The following is a 15011-nucleotide window of genomic DNA, read 5'->3' as shown; positions in this document are numbered from 1 at the left end:
CAAGATTACTCAACTAGGTAGGTAATGTGGAGGGTCCTAGGCAATGGTGGTTTGGTTTTTGGCATTGACTTTGTAATCTAGTTGGGTTGCACTGGAAAGTGAATGTGGAATTCCTTCCACCTTTAAAACTGGACTGTCGGAAAAGCAGTTCGTTTATTATGTCTTGAATCCAGCATGTTAAGATGGGTTTCTGTCAGGAAGCCAGCCCATAGCCAATTAGATCTTGTAAAGCTGGCTGCTTAATGCACCAATTAAAAGTTCCTTGGTATGGGAGAAGGGGGCATCAATTTCAGGAACCTACACTACCAAAATACGCTGTAGTCCCCTTGTATGAAATGTGTATTTGCACATGACCTAAGCACGTCTCATACACTTGAGTTGTCTCTAGGTTTACTTTTATTTAATCCAAGATAGAAGCTTGGTAAATAGTAGGCTGCATTGTATGGGGAATAATGACAAAGTTCAGTACACACACTACTATCTTTAAATATATTCAGTTTGCAGTTACTTGATCTGTGGGCTATATTTAAGGTTTTTTATAGCTTAAACTTCAGGCCAGACATGGTGCATAATCTGAGCAGCTTGGGAGGCTGAGGTACGCGGATTTGAGTCCAGGAGTTCGAGGTTGGATCTTTGGGGGCCACTGCAATTCAGCAGCGCAAAGACTCACCATGATTACCAATTCTGCTCTCTGTTGTCCTTCCCTTTTAGAGGTTTGAAGAATAAGCAGGCACCCGTGCGAGTGCACTTAGTCAACTTTGAAACAAGTAAATTGGTACTGTAGGATTTCCTACTGTAAACTGAAATGTTTTACGTGTGTCCTTAAATTATAACTATCAAAAGCTTAAGACATTTGAAATACTCCCTTGTAAAAGCAGCTCGTCAGCAGACTAAACAAATGATCATTGAACAACATGAGTCATTGAATGGGGCAATAATTTCATCTAGAAGCATTTCTGGCAAAATAACAGGTCTTGGGAAAAAAACTTATTACAAAAATCCAACGGTATATATAAACTGCGTTTCTCTAGCCCAAGATATTTATGTGATACTCTACACTGTAGAGACTTGACAGTCATCTAGGTGAGGTCATTGCTGTCTTCAGAAAACTCAAATCTGTTTGTTAGAGTGAACTTAGGTTTTCATTTCAAATGCCATTATTTCTAGAATTTACCATACCCTGGTTTATTTTCAAATTCACCTGTTTTTTCCCCCCCAATAGCTTTTGCCTATTTTAAACAATCTGAGATGGTTTCACTGCTACTCTTCCCCTACTGTTGGTTTGTTTATATGGCTTACAATGTTCTGGTGAGATCTCAGTATTCTAAGATGTGAGGCCATCCCTTCAGGCTGGCTTTACTACTGCCAGAGATTTTATGGATTTAATATACGCACAAGGAGTTCTGTTTATGCAAGTAGCCCATTCTATCTCTGGTTACATGAGGAAAGCCTGTGGCTTAAACTACCAGTGACTCCAGGTCTTCAGTGCACTCTATATCACATAGTATTCAGTGTGTTAAGTATTGGGGTGGAGGGGGATGAATTTGCCTTACTTTGGCATACTATGTTGGCCTCAATTTGGCTTGAGTCTGATCAATTTGCTATGCTGCCCTATTTGTTATTCACCTATATTTCTGAATGTGGATATTTTGGAAGGAAAACAAATTTGCTTGAGATTTCTGTATAAAAGGGAAAAGTTAATTTTTAATACAAATACAAAATTTATTTCAACAGCAAAATTTATAAGTTAAATATAAAGACTAAAATAGTGTTTGAAAAGCTTACTATAGTGCTAACAAACTAAATGAAAATAAGGCTATTTTGCATTTAAAAAACTGAAATACCTTCTAAAATAATTTGATCCCCAGCGTTTGCTCTTTCTGAAGTAACCGACTTACTAAAAAGGATGGCTGCCAAAAAGTCTTACTGGGTTTTCAAAATGTTAACCTATTCTTTGGACATAACTGAATTTTGTATGCAATGCATTTCATGAAAAGTTGTGGCTCCCCCAGATTTCCCACAAGTGTGATCTTGAAGTCCTAAACATTTGTCCATATAAGCTTGAAAACAGAGCCTTAACAGAGTTATTCAAGTAGCAGTACTTAAAGATAATTCTTGAAGCAGTTTCTGATCCAAATAATCAGTTTCCGAACATTACTACTTCACATAATAGAGTCCATCTTCAGTTTCTTCTCACTTTCTCTTTCCCTTTTGGGTTTCCTTTTTTGTGGCCTGAGGCCCCCAGTTCTTTGGGTACTAACAAGACACTTCCATCATGGGTACACTGAAGTGCATAGTGGTTTGGATTGACTGGCCTACCTTCGTCATCTCTTAATCTACTAAAAACATCATGATAAAGGTCATGCAGTTTCTGTTTCATTATGTTAATAGCTTTGTTACATTGTGCTCGCTCTCTCTTAAGAGTTTCCTTCTTTGCTTGCAAGTTACATACATCATTTTCTAGATTCAAAATTATGTCCAATTTGCGTTTACGACAGTTCTGTGCAGCAACTTTGTTTTTCCCTCTTCGTCTGATATCACGGATAAGTGAGACTTGTAGGTCTGTCAGATAGTACCTACTTAACATGCTATTGAAAGAATCAACAGGCATGCCGACAATTTCATCTACAGAAAAAGGGATATGCAAAGCTTTAGCACGCCATTCATCACGGCTCAAGTTTCTATCTGTGTCTTCAAGGTACCTACTCCTTATCTTCTGTGACCTCCCAGGCCACGAAAAAGGTTCAGAAGTAGATTCTCGTGCACTTGGCTGTAAGTGGTAAGTGTGGTTATGAAATACGTGTTGAAATGTAAGATCCCCATGGAAACCAGAATCACTATGATCCATGTGACAAAGCTTACTAGGTTCTGGGTAGTTGCCGCCTACGGCACCTTCTAAGTCATGGTGGGAACTAGATTCATGGTCAGTACAATAACCTGTAGCACCTTCACATACACAGTGAGAGGAATTAGACTTGGTGACAGAGGTACTATTGTGACTTGAATCTAAAGAAAGGCCAGAATCAGAATCTGGTTCATCAAAAAGCTGAGAAACATTGATTGGATCAAAGTCGTCTTCTGTGCCCAATGACATTAGGTTTATCTCATCAAATATATTTACGTCAAGGTCATACAGTAGGTCTTGGCTTGTTAGATTCCGCATATGATTGTCAACCGGTGAAAGAAAGCCTGTCGAATTAGTTCCAGGAAGGGTTTGCTCAGGATTGGTGGTATGAGAATTTAACTGCAGAAATGGTTCTTGTGACTGTGAAGTTCTTGTTACTGGATTCCTTCTAAATGTATTGTTGGGACAAAGCAAGATGGCCTCGTGAAGATTCACATCCTGACTTATAGCCTGGCTGAAGTTTACATGATGATGTGCTGAAGAATTCATACCATCACTGATACTGCCTGGAAGAGGAATATCTCCCAATGAGACGCCCTGAAAAATGAAGGAAAAACACTTTAAACATGAATAGCCCTATTTCTGAAGCAGTCCTATTACCTAACACAACTTTTCTTTCCTCTCTTGTCAGTTCCTTTATATTTAATAGAGAGATGCTGTTGGCAGCAACTTCATGGTTAAAATGCAGTCAATACAATACATGATGTGAGTCCAAATCAGAATACTTGGAATTCTGCAGAATACTTGGAATTCTGAGTAACCTAGAAATTAAGATTGATTAGTATAAAAGCTGACTGCATTTTCTTATTAAAAAGTCTAATGTTACAATCTTGTAATTTACTACTTTATAGTAAGATGTAACTCTCATCCTAGCGGGTTGGTAATCACATTGTGGCGGGTCAGGGATAATAAACTACAGTGAAGTAGTAGTCTGGAGGAAAGAGGTTGCTTAAATGCCTCTAAGCACTAAAACGATAAGGCTATTGTGAATGTTGCTGCAATAAACATGGGGGTGCAGGTGTCCCTTTGATACACCGATTTCCTTTCCTTTGGATAAATACCTGATAGTGGGATCACATGGCAGTTCAATTTTTATTTTTTTGAGAAACCTCCATACTGTTTTCCATGACCAGTCTAAATTTGATTACACCTTTGGGATTTGGAAAGAGGAATGCTAACATATACTTGGTTAATTCTAAGCTGAAGTGCTTCTGTAAAAATAAGCATTACTTTAAACTGCTGTGTCAACCAAGTAAAGGAGTTGTATTTATTCACCAAAAAGTCAGTGCAGATATGTTCCTGCAAGGATAAAGGCCAAGGTTCCAATTACCTCCAGTGAATTTTCAGGCTGTGATGAAAGCAACTGGAATAAGTCTTCCAGAGAGAAAGAAGTATCTGTCCCATTCAGATGTCTCTGTTGAGAAACACAAAAGGTGCATCCTTCACGTAAAAGACCGAACTGGTTGTCTGGGGCTTTAGGCTTTATCTTTAAAGGATCACCAGGTCTTACCTCCACACTGGGTTTTTATCCTATTATGTTCCTCAGTTGGTTGGAAGTTTTACTTTTTATTATTTTTGAGACGGAGTCTCACTCTGTCGCCCAGAATGGAGTGCAATGGTGTAATCTCGGCTCACTACAACCTCTGCCTCCCAGGTTCAAAGGATTCTCCTGCCTTAGCCTCTGGAGTAGCTGGGATTACAGCTGTGCACCACTATATCTGGCTAATTTTTGTATTTTTAGTAGAGACAGGGTTTCACCATGTTGGCCAGGTTGGTCTTGAACTTCTGACCTCAAGTAATCCACCCACCTAGGCCTCCCAAAGTGCTGGGATTACAGATGTGAGCCACTGCAGGCGGCCTATTTCTTTTCTTACAGTACTCAATATTTCAACATGCATACTTAAAAAGTTAATCAGTATTTCTATACCTTCCATAAACAACTTCCATATAATTTTTGGCTAGTTCTTAGTTGCAGCTTATTTTGCCCCTCCATAGCCAGCCCTCCCAGTTGGTTACACAATTATGTAATTTTGGCCAGGTGTGGTGGTTTACGCTTGTAATCCCAGCACTTTGGGAGGCCAAAGCAGGCAGATCGCTTGAGCCCAGGAGTTGGAGATCAGCTTGGGCAACATAACAAGACCGTCTCTACAAATAAAATGAGCTGGGTGTGGTGGTGTGCACCTGTGGTCCCAGCTACTCTGGGAAGCTGAGGCAGGAGGACTGTGCCAGAGTCCGGGAGGCTGAGGCTGCAGTGAGTTGTGACAGCGCTGCCACACTCCAGCCTAACAGAATGAGATCTTGTCTCAAAAAGTAATTTTTACAGTCAATACTTATTTACATGTACTCCAATTTTTTTTTTTTTAAACCAACTTAATGCTTCATCTCGCTCCTGGCCTTCATGGTTTAGCTTATTTCTAGTTGAAAGAACTCTTCAGAGTTCTTTTTAGAGAGGACTTTAGCAGTAAACTCAGTTTTTGTTACATGGAATTACTATTTCACTGCAATCTCCGCCTCCTGGGTTCAAGTGATTCTTGTGTCTCAGCCTCCCGAATAGCTGGGACTACAGACATTTGCCACTGCACCTGGCTAATTTTTATATTTTTAGTAGAGATGGGGTTTTGCCATGTTGGCCAGGCTTGTCTTGAACTACTGACCACAGGTGATCCACTGGCCTTGGCCTCACAAAGAGGGGATTACAGGCATGAGCCACCATGCCTGGCCTACATGGAATTATTTTGCCTTCATGCTTAAGTGATGAGTTAACAGGTAAATTTAAGGTTTAATGTTTTCCCTCAGTACTCTGTCTTACGGCATTTATTACTACTGGTAAGTTTGCTCTCAGTGTTATTTATAATGAACCTTTTCTATCTCAGGTAATTAATTAATTAATTAATTTATTTATTTATTTATTGAGACGGAGTCTCGCTCTGTCATCCAAGCTGGAGTGCACTGGCCAGATCTCAGCTCACTGCAAGCTTCGCCTCCCGGGTTCATGCCATTCTCCTGCCTCAGCCTCCCGAGTAGCTGGGACTACAGGCGCCCGCCACCTTGCCCGGCTAGTGTTTTTTTGTATTTTTTAGTAGAGACGGGGTTTCACCGTGTTAGCCAGGATGGTCTCGATCTCCTGACCTTGTGATCCGCCCGCCTCGGCCTCCCAAAGTGCTGGGATTACAGGCTTGAGCCACCGCGCCCGGCCTATCTCAGGTAATTTAAATGATTTTTCTTCTTAGTTCTTGATATTCTGCTTCAATCTGGTATGTCTGGGACTTAATTTGTCTTTATTAAGAGCTCTATGTACTCCTTTAGTCTAAGGACTTTTCTGGAAATATATTGCTTCTCTTTCATATTTTATAGTCTCTTCTGGGACTCCTATTAGAAGTAACTTAGATTTTTCTCTTCTATCATTGACTCAATTTTGCTTTCATATTTTGCATCTTTGTGGTACATTCTAGATAATTTTCTTAGATCTGTCTTCCAACTTACCCTTTTCTTTAGCTGTTCACACCACTTCCACTGAATTTTCAGTGAAAATGACTATTTTTCATATGTAGAATTTCATGTGGGCTCTTTTCTAGATCTTTTTCTTTTTTCATGATAGTCTGTTCTTGCCTTATAGATTCTGTTCCTTCATGAACAATTTAAACACTATTTTAGAATTTTTCAGAGGACTAGGAATCCTGACTCTTGCAGATGCTGACTCATGGCTATTTATGTCATTTTTAATTCTTAAAAGGTGAGCTTTTTGGGGAGCAGTTTTGCATTCTTCTCTTCAAGAACCAGTGTTTGTATCATTTTCCAGACTGTACTTCTCTTGGCTGAGGATTCTTGATGGTGATGGTAGTGTGCATTCAGATCTTATATCTAGCTTTGGGGCCCCCACTGGGGTTCTGATTTCTAAAGCATAGCCAGAATTGTACCAGTCCCCATTTCCTAGATATTCTTCCAGAGTTGTCATCTGGAAGAATGGAAATGCCAGTGATTCACTGGTCTAACTCATTTTTGTTTTATTTCAACAAGATTTAAAAGCATTTTCTAAGTAATAGCCCCATAAAAGAACAGAAATATATTGTCAGAACTACTATAAGAAATGTGACTGGGTGCAGTAGTTCACACCTATAATCCCAGCACTTTGGGAGGCCAAAGTGGGCAGATTGCTTGAGCCCAGGAGTTTGAGACCAGCCTGAGCAACATGGTGAAACCCCACCTCTACTGAAAATACAAAAAATTAGCTGGGCATGGTGGCGTGCACCTATAGCCCCAGTTACTTGGGAGGCTGAAGTGGGAGATCACCTGAGCTTGGGTGGTTGAAGCTGCAATGAGCCATGATAGCGCCACTGCACTTTAGCCTGGGTGACAGAGTGAGATCCTCTCCTCCCCCAACCCCCAAAAAAAAGTGTAAGTACACAAAGATGTGATGTAAATGCTCAGGCTAGGAACACGGAGATACACAATAAGGAACCAAGCCTGATAAGAACTAGGCACAAATGCCTGGCTTTGAATGATTAGTATGTTTCTGAAAAGTTTTGTCCAAATTGATGTTTGTCCTATGTCAAATTATATTTTTAATTCTCTCCAAGGAAGCTCCCTACTTCATTTGTCTCCTCATTAATATTTAGTAAGTGCCTATTCTGTGCCTAGCAGTGAATTAGTTTGTTAGAGGTAGAGGTAGAGAAAACAGTTCTTGCTTTTCTGGGAAGCCCAGTGAGGGAGTAAATTCAGTGTTAAGTATGTGAAAGACTACTGAAAACATCTTTTTCCTCAAAGAGAACTGTGAACACTCAGGGAAGTGGTCAGAAATGTTGTCCCCTTCAAAATACATATGGTTCTGTCAGTATTTTAATGTTAAAGTCCAGGGGTATTGATTTGACAATACAGTATGTATGCTGTGGGGAGAGTGGTAAAACCATACAACGCATCCAAATATAAATATAAAGCCTAGATAAGTCAGAGGAGCTGGGGAGAAAACCAGCTGGGAAAAAAGAACAGGCAGCTGCCAAATGCCAGGCTGCAATTGAGGGTTACAAAAGGGTTGAAGCTGCAGTGGTCAGAGTGAAAATGGGAGGGTTCCTTGGGGTGTGCTCTCTACCCCTCCCCTTCATCTGAAGAATGGCAAAAAGGGCCTCAAGGAGACCATTTAGAACTTGGTGTGTGTTCTCTGCACTTTGGGGACACAGAAGCTTAGTATCCCACTTTTGCCTGGGAAATATAAAGGGTGAGAGACCATGCAAGAGCCATAGTTAGGGAACTGAAAAAGGGTCTAAGGTGCTAGGTGGCCAGCAAATGGTTGAGAGGGCCACCTGGAGAGGTGAGATGCATGTATGCACAGAACATTCAGGGAAGAGCCCTAAAGGACCAGCTACAGTGGAGATGCAATTGCCTCTGTCAAGAGGAAGACTCCCAGCTGTGTGGCCAGGGGTCTCCAAAGAACCTATACATGAAAAAGTGCCCACGTGACAAAGAGTTGTATAATATTTCAATGTATGGGATGGTCAAGAGAAACAATTTCCTATGTTCTTAGCACCCCACACTGTAAACCCCAGAGAAATCAGCAGGGCAGGCCACACAAAACTGAGGGAAGATGCTGACTTTTAGCTCAGTGTTTTTTGTTTTGGATTTTTCTTTTTTGAGACAGGGTCCCGCTCTGTCACCCTGTCTGCAGTGCAGTGGCATGATGACGACTCACTGCAGCCTCAACTTCCCGGGCTCAAGTGATCCTCCCACCTCAGCCTGCCAAGCAGCTGGGACCACAGGCACACACTACCACGCCCAGCTAACTTTTGGTTCAGCGTTCTTGAAAATTACACTGGGTTATACCTTTTTTTTTTTTTTTTTTTTTTTGAGACAGGGTCTCACTCTGTTGCCCAGGTTGGAGTGCACTGGTGTGATCACAGCTCACTGCAGCCTTGACCTCCCAGGCTCAGGTGATCCTTCCACCTCAGCCTCCTGGGTAGCTAGAACTACAGGAAGACATCACCACACCAACTAATTTTTGTAATTTTTGTGGAGATGTGGTTTTGCCATGTTGCCCAGGCTCATCTCCAACTCTTGGGCTCAAGTGATCTGCCTGCTTTGGTTTCCCAAAGTGCTGGGATTACAGGTGTGAGCAACTGTACATGGCCACACTGGGTTATTCTTATCAATTGCTGCACTGGGATGGCCAAAGGGATTTTCATGAGTATCTAGAATTTATGGGACCTGCCCTAGATTTCACCAAGGGGCTCTAGGTGGAAGCTGGAGGGGCAAGGGAGTGACAGGTAGGCAAAGAGAACAAACCTGTTTTCTGATTTCATGCCAAATAAGTAATGTTCCATATAATATTATAAGCCCTAATAATACGCAGCCCTAAACTCCACCTTCTGGGAAGAGGACACACTAAAGCAGGTGATGGCTAAGAGAACCATCAGGGCAAGACCTGTGAGGGTGGTATGCCTTCCAGGTGGAAGTGCCACATGGTTATTAAATATCTCTGGAGTGCCTGTTTGCTATGCTGTGGGCAGGACCTCAGCAGGGCTGAAGAGAAACCACAGTACAGCCCAAATGAAAGGAGAAGGAAGCACAGATCACAGGAAGCATCCATCCCTTCAGCGTGGCTCTGGGAGTTCATTTGTACACCTCTTCTCACAGCTAAAGAGTAAGGTTAGGCAATGAGGAGTTAAGGAGGTGGTCCCACTGGACCATGGATGCCCAGTGGTTCAGCCAGGCCTGCCAGGAGACTGAACAAAGATTTGAGTCCAAGCCTTAGCGGACATCATGGGTGTTCAGCTGTAGGGTTGGTTGGTCCTCGGCTTGCTCTCCTGGACTAGGCCAGCTTGGCTGCCTGTTCATGTGGCTGGTTGAGGACTCCTAGGTTCACCACTTCTTCATCCCTTGCCTTGGGAAACATAACTAGCAAAACCTGCTAGCAAGGTCCTGGAAGGGGGTGTGTGCACATACACACAAAATCTTGAGTTTAACCAGAGAAAATAACTGTATGGGCTAATTCATTCATAAATCAAATTACTACTCCCATAACTTAAAGACAGAGGTATTTTCATATATGATGTTTGTTAACAGTAGAGCATACTTACATGCTCTTTTTTTTTTTTTTTTTTCAGACGGAGTCTCGCTCTGTTGCCCAGGCTGGAGTGCAGTGGTGAGATCTCGGCCCTCAGCCTCCCGAGTAGCTGGGACTACAGGCGCCCGCCACCTCGCCCGGCTAGTTTTTTGTATTTTTTAAGTAGAGACGGGGTTTCACCATGTTAGCCAGGATGGTCTCGATCTCCTGACCTTGTGATCCGCCTGTCTCGGCCTCCCAAAGTGCTGGGATTACAGGCTTGAGCCACTGCGCCCGGCCTTACATGCTCATTCTTAACACAAATTGTCAATGCCACAAAATCTACATTAAAACCAAAATGGCAAGGCTTGAATATTCTGACAGGCGTACCTCATTTCTAGATTCAGTGTTCTTTTCTGCCTCCCAATCAGGTTTCTCTGCTACTTTGTTTTCATCTTCATTATTCTGCTGAAGTGAGTTCTCCTTCTGGGCTGACACCCTTTCTTCATTTTCCTCACGCTGGGAACTATGATCCACAGCTTCGTGCTTTTCTCTTAGTACCTCGTTCTCCTATAAAAGTACCAAATTGCATCAAATAAGCAAACAGTCTTTAAAACTGCATTGTGCTTATTGTTCAGGGACCATGAAACCCACAAGTCAAAAGCTAAGACTGGCATTTCATTATTTTAGTATCAAAGAAACATTTAATTCAGAAACAAAGGTCAGTTTTATATCTTGTCCTGAGACAGGCTGTTCGAATCTGTGCAATTTAAATTAACACGCACTTATAAAGCCCCTGAATTTAAAATACTCGTGAGTTAGATTAGATATGGAAATTAATGTTGCCAGCAGGCAGTTTTAGTTTTCTGTTCAAAATCAATCAAACAGCTAAGGTGGAAGCAAACACTGATCAAATATGGAAACTATTATTACAAACTATTGTGGTTCTCTCTGGAAGGTTGGGAACAGGATGGGAAAGAGTTTACTTCACTTTATACATGTCTATAACTGTGAATATTTTACAACAAACACATAGTGCTTTATTTATTTTTGAGATGGAGTCTCACTCTATAGCCCAGGCTGGAGTGCAGTGGCGAGATCTCGGCTCACTGCAAGTTCCACCTCCCGGGTTCACACCATTCTCCTGCCTCAGCCTCCGGAATAGCTGGGACTACAGGTGCCTGCCACCACGCCCGGCTATTTTTTAAAATTTAAAAAATTTTTTTTATTTTTAGTAGAGATGGGGTTTCACCGTGTTAGCCAGGATGGTCTCAATCTCTTGACCTCATGATCCACCTGCCTCGGCCTCCCGAAGTGCTGGGATTACAGGCGTGAGCCACTGCATCCGGCCATATTCCTTTTATAATCAGGAAAATGATAAATATAAAACATCTCCACAGATCTATACTTATTTACCCAGATATGTCCTTCTACCTTAATTTACTTTATAAATAAGGAGACCTAAATAACTAAAAGGCTAGAGAATTCCTCTAAACATTCAAATATGGTTACCAGTTAGAGTGTACCGCATATTCAGATAGTTTCAACTATGATATCAAAAGCTCTCTGGATATATTTTTTTCCCCTATAACATTAAAGCTTGTCAAACTTTTTCACAATTTCTGTTCTTCCAGGAACAGACACACTGGCGCACCCCCTTCCCACCAAACCACAGAAAAAAATTTTTTTTTTTTTTTTTTTTTGAGACGGAGTCTCCCTCTGTCGCCCAGGCTGGAGTGCAGTGGCCGGATCTCAGCTCACTGCAAGCTCTGCCTCCCGGGTTTATGCCATTCTCCTGCCTCAGCCTCCCGAGTAGCTGGGACTACAGGCGCCCGCCACCTCGCCCGGCTAGTTTTTTGTATTTTTTTTTAGTAGAGACGGGGTTTCACCATGTTAGCCAGGATGGTCTCGATCTCCTGACCTCGTGATCCGCCCGTCTCGGCCTCCCAAAGTGCTGGGATTACAGGCTTGAGCCACCGCGGCCAGCCTAGAAAAAAAATTTTTAAGTGAAGGTTGAAGAAATGGAAATTTACAGATGCCAGAGGAAAGGAGAAAAATCAAGCAAGATAAGGAAAAAAGGAGGCTGATATTCTGCTGGCCCACATGGCTTACTGGCTTCTCTGTCTGATTGTGCCTAATTGTGACACTGTGCCTTCCCTCTAGACACTGTAGATGATGTTCGGTCCTAGCTCAATCAGTCTCTTCCTTTGCACATTCCGTTACAACCCTGCTCATGTGCTCAAGATATTGCTCCTGCTACTCTCCCCTCTCTTCTGCATCAACAGTTGTTTCTCATCTACTGGACAATTCCCATCAGCCTACTATCATACACGAATACCCCCACCTTTAACAACCACTCCCTTGGTCCCACACTAGTCTTCAGATTCCATCCCATTTTTCTGCTCCCCTTTAAACCAAAAACCTCCTAAGAGTTATCTGTACTCAGTGTATTTTCTCTTCATCCATCAGCAAAATTTGACTTAGTTACTACCTCCTCCTGGAAACAGCTTCTTCACCTGGCATCCAAGTACCTCTCTATTCTCCTACCTCATCAAGAACTTCTGCTTTGCTGATTCTTCATCCCCTTGATATCTAAACAGCAATGTCCCAAGGCTCAGTCCTCAGGTCCACCAATCACTCTCCCACTTCACAGCCCTTGTATTTGCAGCCCTTTCTGCCTGTAAGCTCTCAACCCTCTTATCCTCCTGCCCCCAGGTCTCTTCAAATATTTGCCATCCCAGTGTTCTTTCTTAATCACTCTATATAAAAAACTACACCAAAATCTATTTCCCTTATCTTGCTTTATTTTTTCTCCATAGCATTTAGCACCAGCTGATATATTACAATGTTTATTTGTTTGCTGTTTGTCCTACTAGAATGCTAGTTTTTTGAAGGCAAGGGCTCTGTCTGCTTGGTTCCTGCTATTGGCCACTTCCTAACCCAGATTCTGGCACATAACAGACCCTTACTACACATTTGTTGAATAGCTGAACTCTCAGACACAATATCCCAAGACTTTGATAGAGATCCTACTTCTGATGGATTGTTCCTTCCTGCAGCAATACTGATATAAATCTGGGGAAGGAAGAAAAGGTGACTGACCACTTTTTACCTCTCATCTTTTGCCAAGGTAAGTAAGGTTTTTTGTTGTTATTAAATCTGAAGATAATCAAATTCAAAACTTTGGATACCTGAGGCAGCTAACTTTGTTTAAAAATTTGCTGTTGGTAGAGATATAAACTTCTAATCTCTAAATCCAATGATCTATTTTAGAACCATGAAGCAAATTCCCCTAAATATGTAATATATGCATTAATACAACACACATGGACACACACAAACATGCAAACACAAGAATGTCACCTATATTACATAAATAGTAACAGGGAAACAAGTGGTTGGTATAGATCAAACCCATAGAGGAACTGATCAAGAAAACTTTAGTCTGGGAAGGCTTTTTTTGTGGGGGAAACTTTGAGTGTAATGAATTGGTAACAAAGGTATGTAAGATGTCTTGCCTGAAAACTCAGGAAGAGAAGGACTGGAGGCAGAGAAATTCTGTATGGTCAAAATTCACACTACAAGAAGCCAAAATTAGGTCAAAAATCCTATAATAATGGATCATAACTCATTGAATAAAATGAGTTGAACAAAAGAATCAATGAGTGCACTCAAATATAAACAAATAAATGAAGGAAAGAGGAAATCTCTTTCTTAAAGTAGAATACAAATAATAAATATAAAAGGAGAATGATGAATTAGAAAACCATCAATGGATGCTTAATTTAGGGAGTGAAAATTTTATGAGAAATAAGATACTTAAATAGTCTCAAAGTATCACTCTGCAGATTACTTGTTAATTACAAAAAGAAAAATAGTAACACTACAGGAGAAATCTGGCGGACACCATCTAAATCAAATGGTCAACTCTATCATCAAAATACAGAGTTAAACCAACATTGTGCTCTCCTGATATGGAGGGCACGATACCATTTCTGTGGTTTTCTCACCAAAAATTCATAATCTCAATCTAACCATTGAGGAAACATCAGATAACTCAACATTGGGGGTCATTTTTACAAACTAACTGATTGATGCCCTTCAGCAATCTAAAGGTGAAGAAACACCAAGAGTGAGGAGTGTTTCCACATTACAGGTGACTAAAGAGACTTGGCAACTAAATACATACTGACAGATTCTGAAAATGGACTGTAGATTAGATAGTAGCCTTACATTCATATTAAATGTCCTGATTTGATAACTGGCTATAGAAAAGAAAATCACTGTTCTTAGGAAATATACACTAATAAGTATCTGGGTGTTGAGGGATACAATGGTTTCAATTCACTTATAAATGTTTCAAAACAAAGAGAATTACATATGTATACAGAGAGACATGGTTCTTAATATAGCTAAATGAGGCAAAACATAAATAGGTAAATCTGGGTAAAGGGTATGTATATATATGCCATTTTTTAAAAGTTTGAAATTATATTTAGCTAAAAGGTTCACCTAAAAATGCCTACATAGCAAAATCACTTTGGCCAAGGCAACAGCAAAGGGTTAGCCCAGAATAATTCTCCCATTAAATTTTCTGTTTATCTGCATTTTGCCCCCAAGTGTATAGACATATAAACTTTAATATTTTCAACTCTTTTAACATTTAAATTTCTTATTTCATTTTCTTGTCTAATTGCTTTGGCTATGCTTCCCAAATAATGCTAAATAATAACGGTATATTTTTGCTGATTAATTTAATGAGAATGCTTCACCAATAAGGATGACTTGTATTTGAGATACAGTCAGTCATTTTAAATTGAGTATCGAATACAACACTAGTGCTGGGAATACAATAGTAAAAAATACAATCAGACCCTGCCCCCTTCACATCTTACATTCTATTTTTATTTTTTTGTAGAGATGGGGTCTTGCTATGTTGCCCAGGCTAGTCTTGAACTCCTGGCCTCAAACAATTCTTCCTCCTTGGCCTCCCAAAACACTGGGATTATAGGTGTGGGCCATCACTCCTGGCCAGATCTCACATTCTAAAGAGAGAGGGAACCAAAAATACAA

The 15011-nt window shown here is 40.9% G+C and overlaps 1 protein-coding gene across 1 annotated transcript in view; it reads right to left on the bottom strand.

Moving 5' to 3' along the window:
- Positions 1 to 1682: 1682 nt before the first annotated feature.
- Positions 1683 to 15011, bottom strand: part of NFE2L3 (nuclear factor, erythroid 2 like 3) — a 30167-nt gene continuing 16838 nt past the window's right edge. The window contains exons 2-4 of the mRNA XM_033193320.1: positions 10329 to 10508; positions 4236 to 4319; positions 1683 to 3442 (exon numbers count right to left, since the gene is read on the bottom strand). Coding sequence (XP_033049211.1) covers positions 2183 to 3442; positions 4236 to 4319; positions 10329 to 10508 — 1524 coding nt within the window. The 3' untranslated portion in view covers positions 1683 to 2182. The remainder of the gene's footprint in view (positions 3443 to 4235; positions 4320 to 10328; positions 10509 to 15011) is intronic.

This window comes from Trachypithecus francoisi, unplaced genomic scaffold (assembly GCF_009764315.1).
Source record: "Trachypithecus francoisi isolate TF-2019V2 unplaced genomic scaffold, Tfra_2.0 Lachesis_group4, whole genome shotgun sequence".
NCBI lineage: Eukaryota > Metazoa > Chordata > Mammalia > Primates > Cercopithecidae > Trachypithecus > Trachypithecus francoisi.
Note: the sequence above shows the minus strand (reverse complement) of the source record. Positions and strands in the feature narration are given on the sequence as shown.